Genomic DNA, 12,009 nt, shown 5'->3' on the forward strand with positions numbered 1-12,009 from the left:
GAAGAGGAAAAAACAGCGCTAAGTTGATCAAGTGTCAGTTGATTGCAAGAACATTAAATACTGTAGATAATCACTGATGAACAATTAATTGTTTAAATGCCATGTGTGCATGTGCTGTTTTTCTCTTTTTTTCTGTGATTATAAACTGAGTATGAGACTATCGCGCAGAAGATGTCACCTTAGGCTCTGAGAAATGCTGATCTTATCAAACATTACCTCAAGGTGTAAGCTTATTATGAAAATATTCATTACTTGAAGGCAGCCCATGAAAAAAGCATGAAGACAAGGTCCACAATTGAATGTGTTAACATGTACTTTGATTGTTGTGCAGGAGCCAGGGAAGCGCTCCCAGCTATGGAGGATGACCGGGACTGGCATGCTCTGTCATGAAGGCTCATCTCCACCCCAGAGCAAGCCAGCACAGCCACGCCCACTGGACTCCTCCTTGGTGCTGGACATCGCTGGGCTCGCAGCTGTTAGTGACAACAGGTGTGTGCTGTGTGCAGCTGTAATGTGTCCAGAGCTCAACACAACAGATATTTCACTCAGGGGTCATGAACACTCAGTTGTTGACACTGGACCATAAACTGGGAGGGAATATATAATTGAGGACAGGATGTGAGGTGTCTCTCTCTGTACTTGTTTGTCTCTCCAGTTTTGAGCCGTTGATGCTGAGGAGGCCAGACTCACGCCGGAGCACCACTCAGACATGGTACTTCAGCTCAGGCATGCTGACCTGTGGCCTTCCCCGGCTGGTAGTACAGGTGGGTGCACCAAGCCAAATCAAAACAATTCAATTTAATTTATAAAGCCCATTATCACAAATCACTGTTTGCTTCTGAGAGTTTTACAACATACTATAATGGGGGAAAAATGGTAGAAATCTTAGGAAGAAGGCATCAAACTGGAGGATATAAGAATGTAAACTCTTTGTGAGAAAGTTTATGTCTCATACAAAAAGAATGTATCGTCTCTAACAGATGAATTATGCACCCTCTACACATTGGTTAAATTTAAGTCCCTTATAAAGAGATAAGGCACTCTGGAGGCAGCTTCTTGAAAACTTGAAAAAGATGGAGAGGATGTCTACTCTTTTTTTTTTTAAAGAAAAAAGGACAGACAGACATACAATAAGCAATAAAGAGCAATTACAGTAGATCAAAAAATGATGTATAGGAGGAAGAAAGAGAGCGAGAGAGTAAGAAAGGGTGGAAGAGAGAGAGAGAGTGGGTGAGAGATGCTCAGCAACAATAATAGTAATAACAACAAGCAATGTTAACTTGGCTGTGATTATGGAGTTTGAAAAATGTTGTTATTCAGAGTTTAGCCAACTGTTTTCCTCAATGCACTGCTGTGGAGTTTGGAGCCCTGAGATTTTAGTGTTGAGACATGTTCTACACTTTTGTCTTTATGTTGAGCTTTCTTATTTTTGACCTACTTCAGGTGAAGGGTGGGGTGGCAGGTCTGTATGATGGAGCAGAGGTGGTGCTGGGGCCAGACTCAGGGCTGCAAGAGCCTGGCCCTGAGCAGCAGTTCATCAACCAGAAGATGAGACCTGGTTCTGGTGTGCTGTCGGTCCAGGTGCTGCCAGATGGACCCACACGTGTCTTGCAAGTGAGAACAAGGCCTATAAATATTCAAAAAGGAGTAAAAAAATTTCAACACTAATAGCGCTGATACTGAGTAGATCTTTAAGATATTAGTGTTTTGGTTAATCTAAACTTCTACCAAAATATTTTAGAACAAAGGTTTCATCCAGCTGTTCGTTTGCCTCTACTCTTGCGTTGAGCACTTACGATGCACTGCACTCTGCACCATTGCATTCGAATGTTGAAGATCTAAGATAAGGGCTCTTTATCAAAAAAATCTTAACTCTCGTGAATCATTGATAATTAGTTTACTTTGTCCAAAATCTGTAAGAAGTCTTTGGGCCCTACCTTGCACCTGGCACAAAGTAGTGCACAAGTGCAGTGTAGCCATCATTGTTAGTTTTAGACAGACATAGTAATCATTTTCATGGCCAGCGCCCACGTTGCGTCAGTAGCACTTGTGCCCATCTGTGTGCCCCAAAAACAAGGATTATGTGCACTTTTCTGCTATTTTGAGGCAGCAGAAGGCGATTGTGCAGTCAAGCATCAACAAAAACTTGGTCTAAAGTCAGAATGGTTCAGAATTCCTTGCTACTGTTGCCAATTTAAGAGCACATTATTCAGATACTGAGATGTGCACATATGGGTGGGTTCACAACAATAGTACACTCTTCTTGTGACACACACAGGAACACGCTGATGTGTTGTAGGTTGGTGAAATAATACATCAATAATGAGGAAAATATCATTGGCATTCTGTAAAATGTTGTGTAGCAGAGAGCAGAGCGAGCTGCAGTGCTGCTGACAGCCTATTCAAAGAGACACACAAAAAAAAGCAGCAGTGTAACCACAGAAGTTTTTATGTAAGTAAGCTCTGGAAATTATTCATTGAAATCATACATGTCAATGTAGTAATAGTTCACGTTTCACCAAAAATACACTAGATACCTTTTACTGAATTTAATTCCCTCAATGTGTTCAATACATACAGCATGTGAGTCTGGACGTTTGGTTGATTGAGGGATACAGTCGCAAGAGTAATTCTAGTTATGATATGTCATTTTGAATATTTCAGCAGATATTGTAATGAACTGACATCAGAGACATTAGAGGCTGTAGATTTGTCTCACCCCTGCTTCTGTATATTTAACATTTTGACTGTATTTTGTATTTTTAGTTTTATTTAGAGTGATGACCTCATCATTTCTCACAGACGTTTGTTTGTTTGTTTGTTTGTAGGTCAGTGACTTCAACCAGAGGAGAATGATCCGGACCTCACCCAGCACAGAGCAGGACAGGGGCAAAGAGGATGTGAAAAAGGGGGAGCCTGAGCAGGAGCTGGAGGCAGGAGGAGTTTGTTACAGACATCCATGCTTAAAAAAAAAAAAGAACTACATGACACATTCATGATCCCCATTTGTTATTTATTTTTTGAAATGTTTTCAATCATAGTTCCTCATTTTATTTGTTATGTTTTAAAAACCATGTGTGTGTGGTTCCAGGTGCTGAGGGGCTTCTACAGTAATCGTCAGTGTGTCTCAGTGAGAGATGTCTCTTTCTGTTTATCCCCAGGTGTTGGTGAACATGGAGGAAGGTCTGGGTGTGTCTCTGGTCAGCAAGGTCCCTGAAGAGCTTGTGTTCATTACTCTGTCTGGTATAGATGTCCACTTCACCCGCACTGCTGCCAACGAGGTGTTGGAGCTCAGCATTCAGAACATCCAGGTGAGCTCACCACAGCCATGGGAACATTCAGTATTTAACTTCAAGTTCAAATTGTATGTGTGACACCATTTAAAAAAAAAGCTATTGATGGTGCTTGACATGATGATAAAAACTAAATACGCTTACTGTTTTTCTTAGATAGTGACAGGCAATCTAGTGATGTAATTCATGTCATTAAAGAAAGGTGAATGACTAAAGCTGTCTGTCTTTCTCTATATTCCCATTGTATATATATATATGTATATATACGTGTGTGTGTGTGTGTGTGTGTGTGTGTGTGTACACATGCCTAAAAGAATACACATTCAAATAATAATTTCAGCTTTGTGTTAGACTGCTAGATTTTTAGTTGACTCCTGAAGTGAGTTTAGAACAGCCCCATAACAGTCTCATTCAGCAGGAATCAGATGATGTTGATCACTTGTGAAAACACCTGCTTTTTAAAGCTAATCATTGTCTTCTTGCTATTCTACTTGTCATTTAGATGAAATCTTGCTGAAAGCGATTCTCAGAATCACACAATTTGGAAATGGCACGGTGGTAGATTGATTCCAGTGTTACTGACATTGATACATTTGTTATCCACTGTGCTTTGATCCAGAAGCTTCATGTAAACACTGAGTATGAAACATAGTCATTTAGTCATTCTTTTCTGCAAAGAATGCATTTAACTATAACATCTTGTCAGGACTGTGCTGTTTAAGTGGAGACTGTTGTCTTAATACTTGGTCTGTCATATGGTGTTCATCAGGTGGACAACCAGCTGCTGGGTACCACCCAACCTGTGATGCTGTGTGTGACACCAAGCTCCAGTGACAGCAGTGTCAATGACAGCGGCCCAGCCCTGCAGGTCAATGCAGTCAAGATTCCCAGCAGCCTCATGCTCACTGATCTGTACAAGGTGATTATCACACAATAAACCACTGCAGCGTTATGTAGAAATCATTGATGCTATAGAAACTTGAAAATGAAACTGCCGAAAGTCTTTCTTTATACCTCTGCACCAGCATTAGCCAAGGCTGGACGCATAATGTTTTGTCCATCCATGTGGACCATTCTTGTGAACACCATTTCTCAAGAATACTTTGGGAGGATTTCTTCAAATTTAGTAGAAACAATCACTTGGACTCATGGATGACCTGATTAGATTTTGGTGATCAAAGGTCAAGGTCACAGTTACTTTGCATTCATCTCATACTTCGATATCACTGTGTTCCGCAAAAATAGTCAGGAACAGAAGGGGAGATATTTGGTCACACAGTGAATTGGTGACACTAATCTTGGGTGCCCATCCTAGATCTTCTGTGCTGCTGGGGGAAAAATGTGTGTGGAAAAATGTGTGTGAAGTATCCATGTTTTCACAGACATTGATGTAAGCTGTAAGACAAACTTGACTGGTGCATGTAGGCAGACAACTACAGGGCAGTATTTCTAGTTTTCAGATCAGTACTAGATAATTCCTGATTTCTTGTGCAAACTAGAAACCAGACATTTTTAGTTTGCCAAAGAATAGCAAACTTTAGAGTCACGACTTATGATATGACCATTATGTGTTTACAGCACCTCATGGTGACGGCCAGGCGCTTCACAGTCATCATCGAGGAGAAACTGTTGCTCAAGCTGCTCAGCTTCTTTGGATACGGACAGACAGAAGCTGGTGGGTCACTTGTTGAATGTTAATATTTGTGAGATGCTGCAAGTTAGAAGATGTTTTTGCTTAAAAGTAAAATAACAAGTGAACTGTCATAAATTCAGAGCTGGAGAAATTGGATGAAAACATCTACGAGAAGCACAATGAGGATGCAGGACCTCCCAAACGTTACTACTTTGAGAACCTGAAGATCAGCCTCCCTCAGATCAAACTGAGCGTCTTTACCTCCCACAAGTTGCCTCCTGATCTCAAGGTGAGTTCGATCCTCTTTTTTATATCTTCTGCTGCCAAGCTTCATAAATCGGCACTTAGCGGATGTACAATAATGTCACCTCTAATAAAGAGCAACATGCTACCTTCTGTTGACATCATGAGGAGCTGACATCACCTGACTCCAAAAACCAAAGCTGCACAGACCTCCTGCAAATTGCATGGTTGCATGTTGTTAAGAAAATGGACTGGGGTTGTTTTAGAAAGGAACACCACCTAAATTCCAAATGCCAGTCTGCATTTGAGGACCCAGAGAATGCTTGTTTCCTTTTTTATACCTAAATGAGCTGTATTCTGTAGCAGTGTTCTCTGGGAAACTGGAAATGTCCCCATATACTCAGGTGTAATTTAGATAACTGTTTCCCAAGCTGGGGATCCCAGCCCCCCTACCAGGGCTCACTGAAGCTTTACAGGGGATTGCAAGGTCTTACTGATGTAAAGGGGTGTAACAATCCTTTTTTTCTTTAAAAAAAAGAGTAGACATCCTCTCCATCTTTTTCAAGTTTTCAAGAAGCTGCCTCCAGAGTGCCTTATCTCTTTATAAGGGACTTAAATTTAACCAATGTGTAGAGGGTGCATAATCCATCTGTTAGAGACGATACATTCTTTTTGTATGAGACATAAAACTTTCTCACAAGGAGTTTACATTCTTATATCCTCCAGTTTGATGCCTTCAGTTCACTCAATAGAATTTCTGTCCAGACATTTATCAGATCACAATCCAGTCATATCCACTTTTAATTATGGCAATATCGAAAATAGGGCCACTAGATGGAGGTTTAATTCCACTCTCCTAAAAAGTGAAGAGTATCTGACACAATTGAGAGTGAAGCTAACTGAATTTATAAATTTTAACGCAAATAGCGTCTCAGATAGGACAGTGGTTTGGGCCTTCATCACGGGATTTGTGTGAAATAATGCCATACAGTTCAGTTCCTATTTACATAAAAGCCGGCTTCAAAAGATATCCACATTAGAAGGAGAATGTATTACTTTAGATAATGATTTAAAAAGGAAACACACCATAACACCTGCACACTTACTCCATGCCACACAAGTTTCAATACCACTTGGATCTTCGTCAGGTCAGATGTTTGAAAAGATGAAACCACACCTATATTTATACATAATGCACACCAATAGGCTGACGAGCTATATGGCTGCAGGTGTGGTTAACCATCTGAACCATTCAGGGTAGTTAAGCAATGGACAATAAACAATTAAATAGATTACATAAGAAATACATTGAAGGAATGCATAGACAAAAAACTGATGTCAAGGCCACATCACAGAAACAGTCGATAAAACATTATATCACAAATCTTAATATCACCATACATCTTTTTTATCAAAAACCTTAATATTAAAATCATCAGGTGGCCTCTATGACATGTATTGGCACTGAGCATGTTTGGTCTCCAAGAAGAGGAGGAGATTTAAATACTCTCCTACTTCAGTAGTTTCCACATCTTCATCGTCCAGACTTTGACAACCAGAGGTTTAAACCAAGAATACGAGATTAAACATTTCCTCTCAATCAAATTACTTTTTTTTTGAGGGCTTTTCTGTGTTTCATTGTGTCTTGTGTATCATTGTATTTTTTGAAGACTTTGACACACTAAAGGTGCAAACTTATTAATATAACAAGGTGTTTTTGTTATTATAATAAGTTTGTGTCTCTCCACATTGAGATTTTTACTCCTTCAAGGATATATGCCTTCTCCCTTTTTCCTCCATTGGAACCTGAACTAAAACATTTTTTCCTGTATTTGAACTTGATATGTTCTGCTTTTTAAGAGTTTGTTGTTAATATTGTAGTTTAATACAATTTTGAATGTAGGTGATGTTTACTTATGATGATTTCAATATTAAGGTTCTTGATAAAAAAAGATGTATGGTGATATTAAGACTTTTAATATGATGTTATCACTTAAGATAGACTTGATGTTTCTGTAATATGGCCTTGATATTACTTTTTTTTCTATACATTCAATGTATTTCCTATTTAATCTGTTTAGTTGTTTATTGTCAATTGCTTAACTACCCTGAACAGTTCAGATGGTTAACCACACCTGCAACCATAGAGCTTGTCAGCCTATTGGTGTATATATGTATAAATATAGGTGTGGTTTCACCTTTCCAAACATTTGACCTGATGAAGATTCAAGTGGGAATGAAACATTGTGTCTCCAATAAACTTGGAGTAAGTGTGCACGCATTACCTTTCTTTTTCATGCAAGTTTTTTTAAAATCTTTACGCCTATGTGATGTGTGTTTAACTGTCCTTTTTCAACTAACATTCAAGCAACAAGAAGTTAAGAGATCCACACCAACAATTAGATGTGCTAAGTAAGAAATACTATCTTCAACAGAGGAAATAAATAAGACATTTAGGAATTACTTAAAAGAACTGAACACAAGTGACTCAACGCCTACCAAAGACTTCACCAACTTTTTTAGTGGGCTAGACCTCCCTGCGTTGTTGATAGAGAAACCAAAAGTGTAGACATTCCTACTACTCTGTAGGAGCTACATAAAGCAGTCAGCACTACAAACAAGGGTCGTACACAAGGTATTAATGGCATACCCGTGGAGCTTTACCCAGCGCTTTGGGATATTTCTGGACCAGTGTGGTTAGAAACACTGAAATACGCTTTTGAAAAAGGCACCTTCCACAGAGACCTAAACACAGCCCTAATCACAGTTATTAAAAATACAGTAAATGGAGGGACTTCCGGGGCGGTGGCTAAAGCGAATGGCTGCTTGAAAAATCTCGCTCCCAACCGGTCGGAAATAATCCCCTTGGAAGAGCACTAAAGCATAGAAAACCGTACAGAAACTTAGCATGGAAGGGGAAAAACAAAAAAAGACTAAATGTAAACCAGGCTCAAAACGCGATAAAGGAGAGTCAGTTGAAGAAACACACAGCACGAGGAAAGCTACGAGAGCAATGGCGGCGCTAATGAAGAAGCAGCTAGCCCCTTCGTGCAGGCCGTTTATAACGAAATTCGGGCACTCAGGTTGGATTTGAAAAGTGAAATGAGTGAATTCCGACATTCCTTTCGCGACGACATGAGAAAGGAGCTGAACGAGTTTTTAGAGGAGAAATCGACAGGAAGCTTCAAGAAGCTACAAATGAGCTACAGGCTACTACAGCGAGAGTGGCGGAGGCTGAACAGCGCGTAAGCGACATTGAAGAATGGAATACGGCGGCTAAAGATGCTCTTACCCAGGCACTAGAGAACCAGGAGGCTCTGCAGGCAAAGCTAACCGAGCTAGAAGCACGCTCGCGCCGGAACAATCTCCGTATATACGGAGTACCAGAGGAATCAGAGGGGTCCAATCTGATGGAGTTTGTGTCGAATTTAATAAAATCACAAGTCGGCCCGCCGGTGGCGGACACGGACCTGGAATACAGCGCTGCCACCGGGCACTCGCCCCAAAGCCTCCCCAAGGCGCACCGCCTAGATCACTGGTGATTTGCTTCCTCGAGTTCAGAGTGAAAGAACAGGTGCTGCACACAGCGTGGAGAAAGAAAGATGTTCGCTACAATGGGAAAAGGATTTACTTTGATCAAGATTATCCTCCCGAGATACTGAAGAAAAGAAAGGCATATGTGGGGATACTGAGAGCGCTTAAAGCCAAAGGAATCCGCTTCCAAACGCCACATCCAGCTAAGTTGAAGGTGTTTTTTGACAGCGGTACCCAAGTCTATGAGAGCGCGACAGAGGCTGCTAAAGACCTGAAGAAGAGAGGACTCTCCCTTGGAAGACGTTAAGGAGCCAGACTCCACAGCGTTGAAACAGCGGAGATAAGCAACGTGGGAGAGGGCAGGTGCAGATTGCCGCAGACAGATAGTGGACCAGGGGCGTATAAAGGAGGGATTGTGGAGCTTTCAGCGTGCTCCACCGGGAGCATCAAGGCTGATGAGTGAAACACCTGAGGGTAAACATCTCCATGTGACCACGGGGTAAATGACTGGAGTACCCCCTCAAAAGGTAAACCCAGTGACTGACAACTAAAATATCGTTGCAGGGACTAGGACTAACCCAGTCCGGACCCACAGGGTCACCACTTCTTTAACACTGGGCTCTAAAGTAAAGTGTTCTTGCCTCATGTAAAGAGGAAGAGTTATTATTGCACTCTAGTGAGCTTACCAAGAGATTTAACATTTAAATTGCTCAGGTTGTTTAAATTGAACTTTATACCTCTGGTCTGTTTACCAGTTGATTTAACTCTATAAATCTTTATTGAACTTACACAAGATGATAACGCTCTGGCCTTTGAGTTTTCGATTTTGTTTATTTACTACTATAAGAATGTAAGTATTCCTCAGACCTCTCTAGGTTGAAATATTTTTTATACCTAAAGGGAAAATGCTTTTGTAACTTAATTTTCAGTCAGCTTACTAAAGAACTTAAATTTTTCTTTCCCCAAATATGCTCATTCTCATACTTACACCTGAGAACATACACCTGTGTTTGTCTATCCTTTACCTATTTTATGAAGAGACTCAATGTTTTTATTTACTTGTTTATTTTTTTTGAGCTTGTTAAAGATGGAACTTTATACCGGGTTGGGGGAACTGTCTTGAAAGCAATGGTACTGTGCAGAGTATCTTCTCTGTCACTGACGAGAGGCCCTCGATTGATGCGAGGATTTCCTCTCAACCCAAGGTTTTACCTGAACTTTGATTTGGAAGTCTTTGGTTTTTGTTTTCCTGCTTTGTTGTTCATTGTTCTTGTTCTGGATATCATGGGTAAAATTACACAAGTGTACACAAGTTGAAAAGAGTATATGCATCATCAGGAATATAATATAGTCACGCTAAACGTCAATGGGCTACATAATCCGATTAAAAGGAGTAAAATCATAGCTAAAATGAAACGAGAAAAGTTGCAGGTAATCTTTTGGCAGGAGACACACATCTTTCCTCTTTAGAACACGAAAAATTTTAAAAAACTTGGATTTCAAAATACCTATTACTCATCCCATAAATCAGGCCGCAGGAGGGGAGTGGCCATACTGATCCCTAATGCAGTAAATTTTGAATTTCTTTCAGAAGTGAAGGATAAGGAAGGGAGATTTGTTTTAGTAAAGGGCAAATTAGAAAATGAAGAAGTAACATTATTCAATGTACATGCTCCCCCAGGGAGCAACAAATTTTTTTTAAGAAACTATTTGAACTGATAGTCATGGAAACGCAGGGAGTTCTAATTTATGGTGGTGACCTTAATGTTCAACTTCAACCTAAATAGATACATCCAACCAGCGCCAAAAAAAAAGTCCAAATGCCATCATGATCCAGCGGATGCTTACAGAACTGGGTTTGATTGACGTGTGGAGGGAGTCTCATCCAGGAGAAAAGCAATTTACCTATTATTCCCCATGCCACTCTGTATATACACGAATTGACTTATTTATTTATGTATAAATCAGACTGGCATAGAGTCAGGGACAGTAAAATAGGGATTTGGGACTTATCTGATCATTCAGGTGTGTACTTGACCCTGCATCTAACTAATCAACGGAAAAATACGCTTTGGAGACTTAACACAAGCATTTTAAATGACAAAACAGTACAGAAACAGATCTATCAGGAATTTGAAAACATATCTACAAAATAAATGATAATGGAGAGGTGTCTCCAAATACTTTATGGGATGCAGCGAAGGCGGTCATTCGAGGTAAGATTATTGCCCTCACGGCGGCCCGGAAAAGGGAAAAACAGAAAAGACTTATTGCACTACAAAGGGAATTGAAGTCATTAGAGATTAAACACATGGAACAAAAAGATCCCCAGATATTAATTAGAATAAACAAAATTAAACAAGACATAAATGGTATTTATGATGAGAAATTGAAAAACAACTGAAATTTACCAAACAAAAGTATTATGAGACAGGGCCTAGGGCAATGAAACTTCTATCCTGGAGGATACGAAAGCAACAGGGGAAGAACACAATCTATAAAATTAGAAATCCTGAGTCACAAAATATTTGCAGTGAAGAGAGGATATCCAACGGACATTTGAACTATATTATAAAAAAACCTATATACCCAACCTGCCATGGCAGATACTACAATAATAGAGACTTTTCTGAGTTCACTGGACCTACCATCCATAGGAGAACAACAGAATAAAGAACTTATGGCTGAGATAACGGCAGAAGAACTGAGTAAAGCCATTTCAAGATTGAAAGCCAATAAGGCCCCGGGCTTGGACGGATACCCGTCTGAATGGTATAAAACATTTAAATACAAATAACACCTGTACTGCTTAACTGTTTTAATCATACACTGAGAACAGGGGAAGCCCCACAATCATGGAAGGAGGCAGTTATTTCTGTCATCCCAAAAGTAAGGCAAAGATAAAAAGGAATGCAGCTCATATAGACCAATATCGGTCCTGAATGTAGATTATAAATTATTTGCTCAATCCTATCCAAGAGACTGGAGATCATTGTCCCAGATCTGGTAGACTTAGATCAAACAGGCTTTGTATTAAATAGACAGTCTCAGGATAATTTAAGGAGAACACTACAAGTGATGAGCCATATTACATCAGAAAATATTAGTGCAATGTTGATCAGCCTAGACGCTGAAAAGGCATTCGATTCGGTGGGTTGGGAATATTTATATAGGGTACTTGCAAGGTTTGGCTTTAAAGATGGCTTCATTAAATGCATCAAAGCGCTATACTTCTCTCCAACAGCCAGGATCAGGGTCAATGGACACTGTCACAAACTATCTATCTGAAAAGAGGAACACGCCAGG

The 12,009-nt window shown here is 40.0% G+C and overlaps 1 protein-coding gene across 1 annotated transcript in view; it reads left to right on the top strand.

The window, feature by feature from the left end:
* Nucleotides 1-12,009, top strand: part of LOC121946594 (vacuolar protein sorting-associated protein 13D-like) — a 129,699-nt gene that overhangs the window by 97,315 nt on the left and 20,375 nt on the right. Inside the window, 8 exon segments of the mRNA XM_042491235.1 lie at nucleotides 332-489; nucleotides 656-764; nucleotides 1,444-1,614; nucleotides 2,829-2,933; nucleotides 3,162-3,311; nucleotides 4,063-4,212; nucleotides 4,872-4,968; nucleotides 5,067-5,215. Coding sequence (XP_042347169.1) covers nucleotides 332-489; nucleotides 656-764; nucleotides 1,444-1,614; nucleotides 2,829-2,933; nucleotides 3,162-3,311; nucleotides 4,063-4,212; nucleotides 4,872-4,968; nucleotides 5,067-5,215 — 1,089 coding nt within the window.

Source organism: Plectropomus leopardus, chromosome 8 (genome assembly GCF_008729295.1).
Source record: "Plectropomus leopardus isolate mb chromosome 8, YSFRI_Pleo_2.0, whole genome shotgun sequence".
Classification (NCBI taxonomy): Eukaryota; Metazoa; Chordata; class Actinopteri; order Perciformes; family Serranidae; genus Plectropomus; species Plectropomus leopardus.